This window comes from Centropristis striata, chromosome 13 (genome assembly GCF_030273125.1).
Source record: "Centropristis striata isolate RG_2023a ecotype Rhode Island chromosome 13, C.striata_1.0, whole genome shotgun sequence".
Lineage (NCBI taxonomy): Eukaryota > Metazoa > Chordata > Actinopteri > Perciformes > Serranidae > Centropristis > Centropristis striata.
Genome location: NC_081529.1, coordinates 12,678,350 through 12,697,850, shown reverse-complemented (window position 1 = coordinate 12,697,850; position 19,501 = coordinate 12,678,350). Strand labels below are relative to the sequence as shown.

The window sequence follows — 19,501 nt, the reverse complement described above, 5'->3', positions numbered from 1 at the left end:
AAAATCTGAAAAATGTCTCAGTGGGTGTAAATATGAATGTGTCATAGTTTACAAAGAGTGAAATACCTCAGGAATAAGAGTTCATGCATGATCTGTCATGTTGCTTTGTCTTGTAAAACGGAAACACGGTAGCACATCTAGGCTGTATGTTAATACCTCAATCCCTGTAAATACAAATGGGGAAAAAGGCAGATTTTTTTTTCAGACAAAAGCTATGTGTTGTGTGGACATCTTGCTTACTTTGTCTTGTTTACTTCAGGTTTAACATCCAGTGCAAAATACTGCAGACAGATTATGATGGATGCACAAAAAGGGAATGGGATTAAAGAGATCATTTCCAGAAAAACTATTGAGAGAAGATCAGTGGTAGCTATAACCATTCAACTGGGTAAATTATATTTACAAAGAACTAATTAAATAAATAAACATCAAAGTTTTAACACATTCTACAGGATATTACCAAAAAACACAAAGGATTGTGACATCATATTGAAAAATAAACATATATAGTAGGGCTGGGCGATATATCGATATATTTTTTAATGTGATATGGAATTAGACCATATCGCATATATCGATATAATTAAAAAAAAAATATTTCTTTATATACAAATGCTGCCCTTACTAGGGTTTGTCATTTTTAATCATTTTGTACTGTTCGTTAATCTTTTCTCATATTAAATATATTTATTTCAGAAAAAGATTGGCCTATTTTATTTCATATGTTGTTTTTATTTAAGATATTTTTCATTTAAATGTGCACTTTATGGAGCTTTGATTTTTTTAAAAAAAGGTACTCCTGTTGTTATACAGTATTTATGTTCACTTAAACAAATGGTTTCAATATAACTACTTGTGATATGTCATATTTGACTTTGACTATATATCGTATATCGATATTCAGCCTAAATATATCGGGATATGACTGTTGGTCCATATCCCCCAGCCCTAATATATATAATATATTTCAAACTGCCATTTCAGTGGGAAGTTATCCACACACTTCTGGTAAAGATTGGAATAGCTGAAAAGCATGTGAAAAGAAATGTAGCCTGTACATTTGTTTATACATTTTGTTTTCAGACGACCTCAATATGTATCTTTAATGCGTTTCAATAATCACAGCTGCAATAAATACTGTAGAAGAATGAGCCTTCACTGCTCCCGAGTGGTCACAACAAGGAACTGCAACACTTCAATAAAATAGATCCAATTCTTGCAACGAGTAGAACAAAATTGATTTAAATGCATCTCCATACTAGTATGATTATTTTAAAGAACAGTGACATTAACATCCATAAAGGAAAGTGTGTGGCCTGGAGGCATATCAATGTTAAGGCATAAATGATAAGTAAGGTCACCAGAATGGAGGTATTTTTACTGCGGTCAAGTGAGCCATCATTCTCTTCTCTATAGGCAAACCAGCCATCCCTATATAATGTAGTGACCCGTATTGTGATATTTATGGTAAATTCATGTAAACTGCTCAGAGCGAACTGACATGAAGGATAAACACTTTACTGTCATTCTTTCTCACTTTGCAGTATAAAACTCTTACCCACAGAGAGGAGATGAAGTATTAACTTGACCACGTGAAATAATCAAAATTGTCTGAAAATGTGCCGAAAATGTATTTGTTGTGTGTTACACAACCAGGTCCAAATACCAAATAAATATGGAAATAAGATTAATTGCATGATATTCACAGAACTGTTCACTGTGGATTTAAAAAAATAAAATAAAACGCCTTTCGATATAGACTGTTGTGATGACCCCCTTCCCCTCTGTGTGTTGTGGCATGTTGTATTTGTCTTCCTTTGTAGGAGGGGCCACAGGTCAGGCCACTCCTCCAATCTGCAGAGGCTGGAGGAGGCTGGAGAAGCACACCTGAATCCAGTATCAATCACTGAGGCTATGTAGAGGAGCTGAGGTCTCAGTTCTCCTTTCTCTCCTCCACAGCCACCACCTTGGGTTGTTGTAGATAGTCTGGTTTAGTTGGTTTTGTTCAGTTTGTTAGTTACTTTCAGCTTATACACCTGCATTTCACCACATTGCATGCATGCACACACCTCACCACTGATATACTGACTCACATAATTAAGTTTCTTTGTGTTGCTTTCAGTTAATTAAATAAACCAAATTTTCTTATAACTTGACTACATATGAGGTCTCCCTTGTTTTGTCATGCTCTGAGCCGGTTCATGACACTGTACAGTAAAATATTACATTATATTAAAATTCTGTTTGCAGTCACTAATTCTACTTCAAGTACATTCTAGAGGACCTCAGGTATCTTCTCACAAACTTACAGGACTTTTCACTGTTTTATACTGCAAAGTGAGAATGACAGTAAAGTGTTTATCCTTCGTGTCAGCTTGCTTGGAGCAGTTTCAATGAATTTACCATAAATATCACAATACGGGCGCATTACATTATATAGGGACGGCTGGTTTGACTACGGAGAAGAGAATGATGGCTCACTTGACCGCAGTATATTTTTGATGGGGCATAGGAAAGCTAGTTTTAAAGCAGGGCCAAACTGAGCCCCCATCAGATAAACCAATGTTTCTTAACCTGAGGTATCTCCACAGCCCTGTCACATGACTCACGTACCCCTTCATGCTCATTGACAGCAGAGGTAGACAGACTGGAATTTCTGGCCTCAAACAGAAAGCATTTTTGGCAAAACCATAATACCTATCATTGATCCGACTTCACTTTGAGCGTCCTGAGTTCCTCCTGAACGTCTACATGCAGGTTCTTTTAAGACAAATGAAAAAATAGCTTTGTTAGAGCGATCTAAAAAAATTGTTACATCTCCCTTTTTCCGACTAACTGTTTTGAATAACTTCCTGTAGCTAAACACGTGCCGCTTTCAAAATAAGAGCGCAGTATGTTAACAGAATTGACCACAGAATTCACAAAAAGACTGTCAAAATAAGATGCCTTAAATAAAATATACAAGAACCCTTATTCTCCTTTAAAATAAATCTTAAATAGGCAATGATTAAGTTCAGTGTATATGATGGAATAGTGGAATTAGATCTATGGGAGGCCATCAAATTTGGACTTTTATGGAAAAAAACACTGGCTGGCTGCTCCATGTCCTAGTGGAAAGCATGTTGACAGCAATTAGTTCTCAAAGTGCACAACATTGATGCATTTTACTTTACAAGGAGATGTTTCTTTACCTGCTTGACTGTTTCGACTGAGACTCCAATCTTCCTCAGAAGTGTTATTCCTAGTCCTTAAATCAAATACATTATGGATGTGGATTTAAAATCATTGTTTTATTTTATGGCCTTGATACCCTGGCTTATGACACAACGGCAAATCATCGTCACTGACGACTCATGTCGCCCAAGGGTACCTACCTTTTGCGGTTTGGTTAATGTCGTTGTCGTTTCTGATTTGCTGTTGTGTTTTTTGATTTGTCGTTGTGTTTTTTGATTTGTCGTTTTGTTTTTTGATTTGTCATTGTGTTTTCTGATTTGCTGTTGTGTTTTTTGATTTGCCGTTGTGTTTTCTGATTTGCTGTTGTGTTTTTTGATTTGCTGTTGTGTTTTCTGATTTGCTGTTGTGTTTTTTGATTTGCCGTTGTGTTTTTTGATTTGCCGTTTGATTGACCTTCTAAGTGGCTTGGAAGATATATTGATTCTCATAGACTTTATATGGCTGCCATCTCTGATCCACAAAATTGATGAAGTGGCTCACCAAAACTTGAAGCCAATAGTGAAAGAGAGCATGTGGAAAAAATGGTGCTTTGTCCGGCGTGTCCCCATTATTTAGCTAAGCCGCCTGACTAAACAGTTACATGTAATGTTAATATATTATAAAGCTTTTTATCATAGCATAACTTGTATTTTTTAAACTTCTTTAGCTGCTCCATAGTAACCTTCCTCCTTGTAACCACAGGAACACTTGATCGGACGCAGCGGGTTGCTAGGAACAAATATTTATAGTCTTCGTTTCCGGTAGACTGTTTATACGAACGGAACAAGTCCTGTGCACCGGTAAATCAAATGCAGCTATTTTCTTCAGTTTAATGCCTAAATACTATGGATTGATGTGGGCTTTATGCGCAAAATTTGCATTTGTGTGCCCATCAATTTCCTCTTATCGCCACGTAAGTTCGTAGCTTGAGTATCCTGGTAACGGATGCCGTAGATTGCAGCTAAATGGATTGCTAAGCGTGTTGCTACTCTTTATATTAGCACTAGATGCTAAAGATACAATTCGGTGTAACGGTATTATTAGTATTCTAAAATGAATGTGAGGGGAGTTAACCTTAATGGCAACAGGGTATAATGTTCCTTTATTAATATAATATGCTAGTATTAAATAATCCAGATTCAGCTACGTCCCACTGAGCAGCTGGCACTTAGCAACAACATAATGATGAATTAGCGCAAAGCTCATTTACCTTTTTATTTCATACTTCGTCTGGTTCAGTCCATAATTAACTAAACTCTTCTTTTTAGTGTCACCAACTATCTTGAAACAACTGTTGATGTGTTAGCAGACCCACAGAGAAGACCAACCATGACGTCACTGGTGAGTCTTCACTACGACTCTATAACTATGAAGTCTCACTGTACCCTCTTAGTGAAGTGTGCTCATGTGACCTGCTCTAATCTGACAACAAGGTAGCTGGAAGTCAATAGCCTTCACTTATCACGTAGACAGCCTTTGATTATTTATCTCAGTTTAAAAGAGAATAATAATAATAATTATACCTTTTATTTATATAGCACATTTAAAAACAGTGTTCACAAAGTGCTTTGACAGAACAAGCATGGATAAAAATCCTGTCTATACATATACATACACACACATACATATATATACATACATACACACACACACACACACACATATATATATATATACAGCACATGTATCACCTCAATGCAAAACATATAGCAGCTAGCGTCTAAATATGCTATTGCTACACTTGATGGCAAAAAAATTGCACTGGTCTGTTGGACTTGAACAAAAATAAACAATATTTTTGTTGCTTAAGCTTATGTATTCAGTCATTATTCAATGGTATACTAAAACACAATCCATGTGAAAAAAAAAATACTTCTCGCTGCTCTCAGGTCAAATATTTATATGCGATTAAAATGTGATTAATTTCGATTAATTCATTACAAAGCCTCTAATTAATTAGATCATTAAAGTTAGAAGGACCAACATCACATGAATGCAAGTCTGTAAAAATGTGTTTTGAGAAGTGACTTAAAAGATTTCAGTGATTCAGCGAGCCTCAGGTCCTCAGGCAGGGTGTTCCAGAGTGGAGGGGCCCTGATGGCAAACGCCCTATCAACTTTAGTTTAGAGCCTGGACTTTGGAACAGCCAGAAGGGACCAACCTGAGGCTGAGGGCCGGCTCATAAGGTGTCAATATCTCTGAAATGTAACTTGGAGCCAGCCCCTGACAAGCTTTAAAAGTGACTAGTAAAATCTTAAAATCAATTCTAAAACGAACAGGGTGCCAATGAAGAGAAGCTAAAATCGGAGTAATGTGCTGTCGTCTGTTAGAACCAGTAAGAAGGATGTGATCTGTTGGTACTGTGTATAATCTAAATAACATTACAGATCAAATCAAACAATCTGTATATTTGTTTTCCAGGGGAGCAGCAGTTCCTCATCCACAGAATACACCGTGAGAGTCCCCAAGTGAGTGACATAAACTGACATGCAAATATACACAGGAAAATGTTTTCATAAGCCTTCAGTGTCATTCTGGCAGTTTTTGTGCAGTGACACTGTGTACTTTTGTGTTTACATGGGTTTGTTAAAGGAAGTAATGATTAAACAAGGCTTTCATAACTACTTACATGTGTTTTGAAGACATTAAAAATTCGACCACTTCATTACATTTATACAGTTGACTGTACATAACATGCTTGTATGTGTGTGTCCCAACCTTTGATGCTGAAATGTGCCTTAATAATTTGATTTATTGGACTCTATGGTAAACTAAATATATTTATGTGTGTATGTTGATCTGGCAACTTTCTATGACCCTAAGTAGGAATAATAATAATAATCAGATAAAAGTTAATGTTTTTATGTTTTTGTTTGCATTTCTGTTTGTCTGCTCATAGAAACACCAGCAAGAAGTACAACATCATGGCTTTCAATGCAGGAGACAGAGTCAACTGTTCAACCTGGACCCAGGTGAGCTTTATGTCACTGTGTCTATACTGCCTTACAGAGTCTAACTGCAGTAACTACGCAAAGGGTAAAACTGAGAAAAACTGCTTTAAAGTTTTCTAACTGGCCAGCCAAATGGGTTATAGGTAGGTAAGTGATATGAAACTTATTTCTACATGTATTGATGATATAATTTAATAGTCTATTTGACATTTGATCCCAAAAATGTAGTTACTGCACTCTGGTTTTGCTGTAAAAGGTTCAAATAGTAATGTTGTCTTCTTTCAGCTTTTATATTTAGTTTTCTGTGAATGAACATTTCAAACTTTTTGTTAGAAATGTATTTAAAAGTGTTTACTATTCAAAGATTTGATTGTTTTAGACTTATTATTAAGTAATGTTATGTTTTAGTCTTAATAATCATTGTATCTCACTTTTTTTTACTTCATCACTATCTAGATAGTAATTTCCCTTTCATATTACCTCATAATTTCTATTATTCTTGTCTTCACTATTCAACACAATGAAGAAATGCAAGGCTACACTGTATCACAGTCAAAGTGAAGTTACTGTGGTCTGCTTTGGTTTTATGTTTAAATTTGTGTGTGTGTGTGTATGTATATATATATATATATATATATATATATATATATACATCTCCAAATCAGGCCGTGGTAAGTGAAGTTACCTGCCTTGGTTTTGAGTTGGATTTTGTAGTTACTGAAATTTTTGCTTATTCCTCTGAAATAAAGCATAATTACTTTACAATAACCCTCATTTATAAATGGTAAACAGATAGTTTATTAATGTTTAATCATCATTTATAAACCGTATATTTAGAATGGTATATACATAATTTATAAATGTTTTACTAACTAACTAACTACTATTTATAAATGACAAATAGATGGTATATTAATGTAAGTCTATAGTTACTTTAGTTACTTTTAGTTACTTTTTTTTTGTTATTATTAATACTCATTTTAACATTTTTAACACCATATTAAGTATGTTAATGATTTTGAAATGATTCATATACCTTTAAGAAATTTGTTTTAAACATTTAAAGATTAAATATATATATAGCACTTTGTAAATGGTTAGTAATTGGTCTATAAACCATCTATAAACATCACTTAGTTGGTTATTGTAAAGTGTTACCCAAAATTGAAATCTAAAACTTTGCCACAAGATAAAACAGACATCAAGGAGTTAATTTTTTTTAATCATAACTCAATGTCGCCGAAAAATGTCGTTACTGCAGTTAGACTTTGTAGGGCAGTATACATGGCTGATAGTTTGAGCTCAGATCAGTAAGTTGAATTGGCAGCCATAGCAACCACCTCCCTTTACTTTCCCAGGCTCGTATGGAAAGAGACATGAGTGCTCGGCGGATATATGGAGAGGAAGAGTCGGCGGAAGGTGCAGCTGGCAGTGAGTTTGGCAAAAAGCAGCGGGAGGAAGCTCGGCGGAAGAAGTTTGGTATTGTGACACGTGAATTCAAAGTGGAGGACCAGCCCTGGATTCTCAAGGTCAATGGCAAAGCTGGCAAGAGGTGGGCAGAAACACACATCTTTATCCTCTGATTCACTCAGTTAAAGCAACATGTGTCTTTTAGGTTAGAACACATACAGATATGATGAACTGAACCTGGCATGTTTTTTGTATAGGTGTTTCTATCTTTGCAACCCTCTTAGCCATCTACTTGGAATCTGTAAGTTTTTAGCAGGAAAGATACAACTGGAGAAAACAAACAAACAAAAAACATCTTTAATATAGAATTCTTAAAAATAGTTTGTCAATGTAACTGTAGGGGCACAAAACAAAAAACAAGTCTAAATAATGTGTTGAGCTTTTCCTGTAAGTCTGTCTGTGGAGGTCTGTGAGACGAAACAGACTTGCCTTCAAAATAAAAGCCTAAATCGATGTCAAAATTAATTGAAATAACAAAATATCAAAAATATACGAATATAAAGCCAATTCTAAATAAAACGTACATATTGAAATTGCCAGTCATTTGCACAAATTCTGAATGTCATATATACCACCTTCAAATAAGTATAAATTTAAATAAAAAATAAATTTTAAAGTTAAGTTTAAAAGCCCTTGCATGGATAAAATGTGTTTGTTTTTTATGTTTTTTGACCCACTGAACCCTGAGCAGTTGCAGAGCATTTTTTTCACTCACTGTGGCTTTATTTTTCACTGCCATAAATCCTAAAAAAAAAAAAAAAAAAGACACAAAACACAATTAGAATTTCCTACAATTTATTTAGCAGAACTGGAATCTATATATATTTAATTTTTCCAATTGCCCACATGCTATACATCCACATACTATTCTGCCCTACAAAGTCTAACTGCAGTAACTACATTTTTGGCGAAATTGAGTTAAAATATAAAATGATCTCCTTGATGTCTGTTTTATCTTATGACAAAGTCTTAGATTTTAATGTTGCTTTATTTCAGAGAAACAATGAAGAAATTGCAGTTACTACAAAATCCAACTCAAAACCAAAGCTTAGCTTTGACTGTCATACAATGTAGCCTTGTTTTTCTTCATTGTGTTGAATAGTGAAGGCAAGAATAATAGAAATTATAAGTTTATTTGAAAGGGAAATTATTATCTAGATACTAATTATGTAAAAAAGTGAGATAAAGTGATTATTAAGACTAAAATATAACATTACTTTAGGATATTAAGTCTAAAATACACACATCTTTGAATCGAGTTGTTGAACACTTTTAAACACACTGATATCAAATTAAATTTGAAAATGTTTATTTGCTGAAAACAAAATATAAAAGCTGAAAGAAGACAACAGCATTGTAGTTACTGCACTCTGTTTATCATTACTATTAGAACCTTTTACAGCAAGTGCAGTATCTAAATTTTTGGGGTCAAAGGTAAAAAAAAAATCGTCATGATTTTTGAGCATGAATATTACATCATAAAAACATGTAGAAATAAGTGTTGTATTACTTACCTACCAATAACCCATTTGGCTGGCCAGTTAAAAACATTAAAAAACTTTAAAGCAGTTTTTCTCTGTTTTACCCTTTGCGTAGTTATTGTAGTTAGACTTAGTAGGGCAGAATACATATTGAACTATTTACATTTTAGAGCTTTTACTGATTAATTTATATATGTCGAGTACATACATGTAGAATAGAGTGATTTTTTTTCTTAAAACATCTATAATTTAAGCTTAGATATGGTTGTTCTTCCTGACAGCAGGGTTAGTCACACATAATTGATAGTTCAACAATAATATCACATTCAAACCTGCAGGTGGATTGTGGGGCTCAGAGCGTTAAAGTCAGTGGAAGTAAAGGGAATATTATTAGAGCCCGACAGATATTATCAGCTGATTTTGGCCTATCAAAGGCATATCTGTATCTGTGTATTTGCTGTCCGATATGTGCCGTTATGAAAACTTTTTCTACACAATATATAATGCAGAAAATGTTGATTGGCTTGATTTAGAAATGGTGTTGGCTAGTAATTTATTTTTCTTTTTAAATAGTTGGCAATTGACACTGAACAGTAATGATGTTTATTTAGCTATTTTTTTAATCCTATCCTTTATTTTTCAGTTATCATTTATATAATTGGCTGACGACGTGAAACATTGTTTGTGTAATGTTAAGTATCATTTGATAAAGTTTTGTGTTTGTAAATGTACCCAGAGAGCTACTTTCACAGTGCACAATTAGTGCTTAATCCAGATAAAAGGTTTAATTTTATTCCAGCTCATTCCATGGCATCGGGCACAAAAATCCCATATGGGTCGGGCTCTATATATGATTTTTTTTATTTTTATTTTTTTAATATATTTTTTGGGCATTTACAGCTTTATTTATAGTAGAGATATATTCAGAGTGAGAGGGGGAGACAGAGGGTAAGACATGCGGGAAAGCCAAATGACTACTAGAGCTGGCCCGCAGGTATTATACAGCGCAAATAATACTACAAATCCCAGAATGCTCTGCTGGTGTTTTGGCTTGAACACAGAGTAGATCAGTATGTAGCAAACTGCACATTAAAGTTGTCTTTATGCACTTTTTCTTGCTAGTCCAAGGCATGGGCTTGAGTGGTTGCACATTCATTGAAGGATATTATTATTAGTCAATTGATTTATTATTGTTATTTTATTTTTACATTTATTATTAGCCTGTGGAAAAAGATTACTGTTAAATTTAGATTTAAAGACGGCTGCATATAAAGAAAGAGGCATACGATTTTTATTTGAATTTTATTTAATCAACAGGGTTCGTACGGGTGTTTGAAATCCTTGAAAATGCTTAAATTTTAATATTGTATTTTCAAGGTTTGAAAAGTGCTTGGATTTTGGATAAAGTGCTTGAAAGTGCTTGAAATTCTTACTGTATTTCTCGTGCAATCTGACTCTAGATAATCACATGTTCGATGAAAAAAATAATAAATTGAATATTGAGATTAGCAAACTGTACTTTTGGTTGTTAAAAGTGTAAAACCATCGCTGTCGGTATGGTTGAGTGAAATTACCCCTTTTAGCATTTAAGTACTCATCTAAAACATGCAACTTACAGCCATTGTAAGGTCCTGGAAAAGCTTGAAAATGGACCTTGAAAGTCCTTGAAATGTGCTTGAATTTGACCACTCAAAAAGTGTATGAACCTTGAATAAATTATTTCCATTGATGTTTGTTTTATTTGAAATTTGATTTTGCATGTTTGCTATAGTAAGTTATATCAAGCTTTGCTTGTTCCATTTCATTTGAACTTGTTTAGGTCCATTTTTTAAATAAATATCAATGTTGGCCTGCGACTTTGTCCAAGTTTTACATTTTGGCCCACTGTATGTTTGAGTTTGACACCCCTGCTCTATGGTATGAGCTCTACCATATGTGCAACATAACAATCTGCACTTGAGTCCATTGAAAATGTAATAAAACCTGATAATGTAATAACTTCCCGATAATGTAATAAAGTGCATTTCCCAATAATGTAATAAAGTATAACACCAAGCACCTTTAGATTTCTGTTGAATGCATTCGTGTGTCATGGATACCTCGTTTGTGAAAAACAGATGAACGGGTCAAAAGTGAATAAACATTCAACTCATGGCGCTAGAGCTCTTGAGCTAGAGTTGCCTACACAGTATCACCACTTGAACCCAAGTAATGGGTGGTCTGCTGTTAAATTATTACAATATTGGGGAATTATTACATTATCAGGACTTGCGAAATGAAGGCTAACCTGATAATGTAATGTTTATACTTTATTACATTATTGATAAAAAAAAGTGTATTACATTATTTGGAAATGCACTTTATTACATTATCGGGAAGTTTATTACATTATCAGGTTTTATTACATTTTCAATGGACTCAAGTGCCGATTTTTATTACATTATCGGGGTTATTACATTATCAGGAATTTATTACATTATCAGGTTCTACAAGGCCTGATGGGAGATCCCTACTGTCTCTCTCTCTGTCCTTGTGTAGGTTCAAAGGTCTAAAGAAGGGCGGTGTTACAGAAAACGCATCCTACTACATCTTTACACAGTGTCCAGATGGAGCTTTTGAGGCCTTCCCTGTCCACGGCTGGTACAACTTTACACCACAGGCCAAACACCGAACTCTCACTGCTGAGGAGGCAGAGGAGGAGTGGGGCAGGTGAGAGAGGGGAGAAAAAGGGAGGGATGGCTGTTTTTAGTAAAGAAAAATAAGTCGTTCGCCGGTGCAGGTGTGTCAAAAACACTTAATATCAGACATTGCTTTGGTTTTACAGGAGAAACAAGGTGGTGAATCACTTCAGCATCATGCTTCAGAGACGTCTCCGGGAGCAGGAGCGTGGCTGTGAGGATGACGAAGATGAGAACGAAAAGTCGGGGAAGAAGAAAAAGAAGGGTGGCGGAAGAGGAGGCGACCTGCGCATTCACGACCTGGAAGACGACCTGGAGATGAGCAGCGATGACAGTGACAGCAGTATGGGGGACGGTAGGAGACAGAACACAGGATGGGATTAGGGCTGGGTGATATATCCATATAAAAAATATTTTGATTTATTTTTAAATGTGATATGGAATTAGACCATATCACATTTATCGAAATAGTTTTTTCTTTCTTTCTATATTAATACTGCCCTTACTAGGGTTTGCCATATTTAGTTCTTTTGTAATGTTTGTTATTCTTTTCTCATATAATATATTTATTTCAGAAAAAAATTGGCCTATTTTATTTCATAGGCAATTTTTATTTAAGATATTTTTTTTATTTAAATGTGCACTTTGTGGAGCTTTGATTTAAAAAAAAAAAAAAAATGTTATACAGTATTTATGTTCACTAAAACGGTTTCAATAAAACTACTTGTGACATGTCATATTTGACTTTGACTTTGACTGAACATTTGCTCTCACTATGCGAAAAAAATATATTCAGCCTGAATATATCAGGATATGACTTTTGGTCCATGTCGCCCAGCCCTAGATCTTAAATGTTCCTTTATTCTGCCATACTAACCCACATTTTTCTTCCCTCTGTCATAATTTGATTTCCTTTTTTGTCCTTTTCTGTCCTTTTTTATTGGACAGATGGAGAGAGCAAGACAAAAACAAAGAAAGACACGGGGAAAGGAAAAGCAAAGAAGAAGAAGAGAAAGAGCAGTGACAAAGAGGCCTTAGAGGACAGCGATGACGGGGACTATGAGGGTCTAGAGGTGGATTACATGTCAGATGAAAGCAGGTCAGATCCGTTGCATGGTTGCAAGAAAAACTCCCTCTTTGTGGACACTATATGTGTGTTTCTGTTGGTTGTATTTCTTTCACTAGCATGTTATTCTGTTTTCCACAAGCAGTTCAGATGAAGAGCCAGAAAAAGGAAAGCCCAGCAAGGCAGAGGAACACCCCAAAGGTCAGACCTTCTGCTGCTGAACATTGCTCATCTATTAATTATTCAGGGTTCGTACAGGTGCTTGAAATCCTTGAAAATGCTTGAATTTAAATTTTCAGGGGTCTCAAACTCAAATTACCTGGGGGCCAAAAAATCACAAAATGACAGAAAAAACCCCGAAATCACTTAAAAAAAGACACACAATGACCAAAAAAGACACATATTTACAAAAAAAAAAAAAAAAAGACACAAAATGACCAAAAAATACACAATATTACTGAAAAAGACACAAAATCATTAAAAAAGACATACATTTTTTAATAAAAGACACAAAATTATTTAAAAAAGACACATAATTACAAAAAGACACAAATTATTTAAAAAAGACACAGAATTACAAAAAGACACAGAATTACCAAAAAGACACAAAATTATGAAAAAAGACAAAATGACAGAAAAAAATAAAGTACTTAAGAAAAGACATGAAATAACTAAAAAAAGACACAGAATTACCAAAAAAAGACACAGAATTACCAAAAAACACACAGAATTACTAAAAAAGACACAAAATGATTTAAAAAAGACACAAAATTACCAAAAAAAAGTAATTAAAGGGACCTTCCACACACAACACCGTAAAGTGTCATTCATATAAAACTCACATTAAACTTTCATATCAAGGTGGGGGCCACAAAATATCGTCACGAGGGCCACAATTGGCCCCCGGGCTGCGAGTTTGAGACCCATGATGTATAGACTATAGATAATCACATGTCAAATGTAAAAAATAATAAGTAGCCTATCTGAAATGAAGACCGTTCCTCCTAAAAGTGTAATACCATCGCTGTTGGTATGGTTAAGTGAAATCTCCCCCTTTTAGTATGTAAGTACTCATCTAAAACATGCAACTTACAACAGGTGTAAGATACTGGAAAAGCTTTAAAATGGACCTAAAAGTCTTGAATATGACCACTGCTAAAGTGTACGAACCCTGATTATTGAACTGAGAAAGAAATCACTGAGGACTTGATGCATGTTGACTGTATACAATAAAAAAAAGATCATGGTCACTGGGCTTACAGTTAGGCTGGTAATTCTGTAACTTTTACATTTTTGTCAGCATTACATTTCCATGTTTTTGGCTTTGCTGAATGATTAAATTTGTATTTATTTATTTTTTTCCGTCACAATGTTTGTTCTTTATAGGGATCGATGAAGCGTCTGAAAGTGAGGAGGAGAGTGAGGAGGAGAAGCAGAATGAAGAGGAGACAAAAGAGGAGGAGGAAGAAGAGGAAGGAAAGAAAACCCCGGTCCAAGTGGAAAAGAAGAAGAAAAAAGGTACAGACCTCATGCTGTCAGTTTGACATATTACTAGGGCCGTGACTTTAACGTGTTAATTAAGATTAATTACAAAAAAATTAACACGTTAAAAAAATTGACGCATTTTAATCGCACTTATTTTTGCACCGCGGAACGTTTGTCACTGGATGAGTTTCAGGCAGACCGATTATACTGGAGCACCAACTAGCGTTCATGAGTTCAGACAACAACAAGCCTCAGCACATCGAGCCTCAAGTATCACCTCAATGCAAAACATATAGCAGCTAGCGGCTAGTGTGGTAGCTTGCGTGGATTGTGTTTTACTTAAAAAACCAAAGTATTCTAGTTTACAGAAGGTCTACCTACCTATAGGCTACCTGAATTTCTGAAATGTACTATATTTCTAAATATGCTATTGCTACACTTAATGGCAAACATTGCACTGGTCTGTTGGACTTGAACAAAAATGAACAATATTTTTTTTGCTTAAGCCTATGTATTCAGTCATTATTCAATGGTATACTGAAACTCCATGTGAAAAAAATGACTTCTCACTGTTCTCAGGTCAAATATTTATATGCGATTAAAATGTGATTAATTTCAATTACAATTTTTAATCGAGTCCTGGCCCTACAAATTACACACTGTGACCCTCTGAATGCCGAGTAATTTTTAGGGCGTTTTTTGCTCCCGTCACATTTTACTCACCTTGGTCTCGTTTTCCACTTCAATATATACGTTCTGCACCTCTAATAAAACAGCACAATCATGGCTAGAAGAAGGGAGAACTCAAAAATCCCAAGATCATTCCTGTTTTCTTTAACTTTCTGTTTATGATGATACTCAGCTCTGCTTGATGCACAATACAAGTGAAATGATGTTAACTTGTAATCTTGGTGTGTGTCACAGACAGCAGCGGCGAGTCGGAGAGCTCAGACGACAGTGACATTGAGGGAGGGACGGCCTCGGCTCTCTTCATGGTGATTAGTGTCTCTTTGTCTGACTGAATTGAAAGTTTCTCATTTTTAAAGGTCTGTTCTTGTTAAGAATGTAGATTGTCAGTTTTACCATTTGTTTGTGTGTGTCACAACCAAGGTTATAATAGTTTTGGATTTTTGATTAGTTTTAATTTTTTGTTTTCAAATTCAGTTAGTTTTAATTCGTTTTTAGAGTGAGTTTGCTAGTTTTAATTAGTTTGTATTTTTTTGGGAAAATGCTTAGTTTTAGTTTAGTGTTTATTAGTTGTAGTTGTTTTGTAATGGGGTATTTGGGTGCCAGATTCAAAAAAGTCACAATAAATGTTTCCTTTATTTCCTTTGTTTGATCCATCTCAGCCCCAATAAGTTTATAAGTCATAAAACCAGAAAGGTTTATGTATGAAAAAAGTTGACAAAGATGAAAACGAAGGACATTTTCACTATAATTTGTTAGTTTTAGTAAGTTTTGTAACCACACAATACAGCTTCAGTTAGTTATCGTTTTTTTTTTTTTTTTTTAAGATTATTTTTTTGGGCATTTTTTGCTTTTTATTGATAGTGACAGATAGAAAGGGGGTGATAGAGGGGAAGACATGCGGCAAAGGGAGCTCAGGCCGGATTCGAACCCGGCTCCGCCGCAGCAAGGACTCAGCCTACATGGTAAGCGCTCTACCAGTGTGAGCCACCGGGACGCCCCAAGATGCTGACTAGTTATCGGTTTTTAAAAACTCTTGTTTTTATTTTTATTTCAGTTAACGGAAATGTTTTTTTTCAATTCCAGTTTTCGTCATCACATTAGTTTTCGTTAACTAAAATAACCTTGGTCAGAACTGCAGTAAAATGATAAATATGTTCTAAGCTCTTACTTAGTAATTGAAATAATTGTCAAAGTCAAAGCTCCAGTAACACGTTTTGAAAGAAAAATAAAAAAACAAAAGTTTTTTTTTCTTCTTTCCTTTGGCAAGCTCTTAAATATGCTCAAGGGTAGCTGGTATCACCAAAATGTATTTTATTAAAATATACACATATTTTAATGCAAACAATTTTATCATTACCGTAACATTTAACCATTTTTTCTCATCAATTTTAATTCAGATTTTGTTCTTTTTACATTGTTAAAAACCATTATGTTTGATTATACATTTTTAAACAAATGTATATTTATTTTTATAAAGTTTATTAAATATTTATTGTATATAAGTGTGGGGAAACCATGACTTTTTTATCTGGACGCATTACGGTAATGAATTTGTGAATCAAAGATGTGTTAAAAAAATATAGAAATTATATTTTTATTATTTTAACACAAAACAATTAATTGTGCCTCATTATGGCTATATTGTTCATTCATATAAAAGTGAAATATATGTAGTTTAATAAAGTATGTCCTTATAATCTTCACAGACAGAACTTAGACTGGCTTCATGACAATCACCCAAATGGCTAAATCATCATTACTTTAAAAAAATAAAAATAAAAACATGTACAGCTAACACCATTTCTAAACCATACCAAGCAACATTTTCTGCATGATAAAAGTTTCCGCATAAGCACACACGGGGCTCTAATTTTAATTGCATTTAAAAACAAAACGGCGTTCCTTTCTTTCCCTCTCTCAGAAGAAGCGCACGCCTCCTAAACGTGGAGGTCGCGGCTCTGCAGGCAGCTCCAGGACTGGCAGTCGCCCCGGGACGCCCTCCATAGACTCTGCCACCACCTCCAACACTCTCCGTGCTGCTGCCAGCAAGCTGGAGCAAGGTGTTTGCTCATACACCTGTTATTTCTAATGATTAAATATGACACATGACATGGAAATGTTGACATTTGAAACTTGAAGTCCCCTTTTCATTATTCCATTCCAACTAAGTGTCTCTGTCCCACAGGAAAGAGACAGACTCAGGGTCCCAGCACCGACTCACCTGCTGCCAAACGGCTGAAGATGGAGCCCAGCACCCAGAGCCCTGCTCCCTCTGGGAAGAGCACGCCTCAACCTCCATCAGGCAAATCCACTCCCAGCTCAAGGTACCACTCTTTTTTTATGCAATTTTTAGTTATTCCAAGATCATTGTGAAAAGTTAACAATATTTTAACCATAGACTGTATATAAATAATGGACGTAGTCACCGTGACATCACCCATTGGTTTGTGGCCCGTTGTAAGCATCGAGTCCAGCGTTACACTTGTCGCCATCTTGCGTCGCCATCTTGTTTCGGCAGACCATATCTGGACTGTGGAGGAGCGAGAGGGATCTGATCACTGACTACAGCCTCTCTACACCTCAACCTGACTGAGAGAAATCATTGCTAATTCATGTTAGCATTAACTGGAGCATTAACTGGGATGTTAGTTTTGGCTAGCAAAAAACAAAAACAAAATGTTTGTTACTGACCTCAGAAAACTGAGCAGCGACTCCCTGGAGCAGGGAGGGGCAACTTTAATGCTGGAGGGGGCCACAGTTTTTCATGGACACTACCACAGGGCCACATATAGGACCGTACACTTAACCAGATATGATGAAACTGCAATTTTAAATATGTTTACAGTGCAGTAACTTAACATATTTCATGCTCAAATGCATGTATAACAGTATAAATAGGAATACAAAAGGTTTGAAGCAAATAAAAAATAACCACTTACTGTTATTTATTTTTTTATCAGTGCAAGAACAGCAGACCAACATTAATTGCAAGAAGTAATTTTGTGCATTTTTACACTTTTAAGATTTCATGCTCAAAATCATGTAGTTGTACTGAGGGCCACTTCAAGTGAGGGTGCGGGCGGTATGCGGCCCCCGGGCCTCCAGTTGCCCATCCCTGCCTTGGAGTATCTGTTAGTCCAACCAAACGATGAACAAGACATTTTTACTGAATAAAACGTTCAAATAAACTGTCATTAAGTGACAATACAGTGAAAGGGTCAAAGTTATGAGACCAAACCGCTAAACGTTCTTTTTCATATCTATATAACGTATATTGACACGTTGCCGTGGATACGCATTGCTCTGCTTCTCTCCTGATGACTGCTCGCCTTGTCAGTGACCTGTCAATCAAAGGTAGCCACGCCCCAAATCATATGATTCTTTATCTTCTATTTTCTTCTAAATGGGTCCATTATTAGAACTATTGACATCAAATTGTCTTGAAGAAGATTTTTTACTAGTGATTGAGACCATAGTGTTGTCCTAAAAAAAAAAATTCTGAGATAATAAATCAAGTGAGAAGTTTTCTCATTTTGCACTGAAATGAATGGACATTTTTGCAGCCAAACTTGGCGCCATCTGCTGGAATTTATGCTAGAATTCATCTTAAGGCACTTCCTGGTTTGCCTCCCTGCTCAGACACAGAGGTTGCCACCTGATTTTAACTGTGTTTTTGGGTATAAACTGTTCCCTTCTATCCGGCTCCTCCACAGTGATGTGCAGCTAACAGAGGAAGCGGTCCGGCGCTACCTGATCCGTAAACCAATGACCACTAAAGACCTGCTGAAGAAGTTCCAGACCAAGCGCACAGGTTTGAGCAGCGAGCAGACAGTCAACGTGCTGGCACAGATCCTGAAGCGGCTCAATCCAGAGCGCAAGAACGTAAACGACAAAATGCACTTCTACCTCACTGAATAAACGATGGAAGAGAGGTACGGGGTGGAGAGGATGTATAACGGAGGGAAGGGCTGATATAACGCTCCTCAGAAAGGAAACCGTGAGCCGTGGAGGTTTTGTGTGCGTTTTTAAATCCGGTTGTATTGTGACATGTCACAAGGTGAACCTGACATCACAGGTGGCATTTATCAGGAAGTATTTTGTTAAGTATCTAGAATTTCTTTTTTTATACCCTGAAATCTCACATTAAATAATAGCAACCTTGTTAATGTTGAATACAGAAAAATGGATTTCTATAGTTTTTCTTTGTGTGAACTTAATGAATGAAAAACAGTCTTATACTTGTTCTTCTTAGGTGGATTTTTTTTCCCAATAAAATGTAAAAAATATGCAGCTGTGTGAGGTTTTACTCTGTACACTCATCCCTCATATACATTTTGCTTTTGTGTTCTTTTTTTTTTTGTCCTCATACTAAAACAGGCTATTTTAGGTGCATTGTATATACGTTGCATTAATAAACAAACACAATTTTATATAAATTGAATGAAACATTAGATAAAGATGCTTCAA

At 35.4% G+C, this 19,501-nt stretch overlaps 1 protein-coding gene across 2 annotated transcripts; it reads left to right on the top strand.

The window, feature by feature from the left end:
• The first annotated feature begins 1,996 nt into the window (after positions 1-1,996).
• On the top strand, positions 1,997-19,320 carry gtf2f1 (general transcription factor IIF, polypeptide 1). Of its 2 annotated transcripts, none has more exons than XM_059347689.1 (15): positions 1,997-2,289; positions 3,916-4,013; positions 4,482-4,554; positions 5,635-5,681; positions 6,113-6,185; positions 7,523-7,716; positions 11,654-11,824; positions 11,940-12,148; positions 12,742-12,892; positions 13,005-13,060; positions 14,246-14,377; positions 15,269-15,339; positions 16,956-17,094; positions 17,220-17,358; positions 18,748-19,320. In XM_059347689.1, the coding sequence occupies exons 3-15, from the start codon at positions 4,543-4,545 to the stop codon at positions 18,950-18,952; spliced, it is 1,599 nt and encodes a 532-aa protein (XP_059203672.1). In that variant the 5' UTR covers positions 1,997-2,289; positions 3,916-4,013; positions 4,482-4,542; the 3' UTR covers positions 18,953-19,320. The 2 variants fall into 2 exon arrangements, with proteins under 2 accessions (XP_059203672.1, XP_059203671.1); XM_059347688.1 differs by having other exon boundaries at positions 1,998-2,289; positions 3,916-4,126.
• The last annotated feature ends 181 nt before the right edge of the window (positions 19,321-19,501 follow it).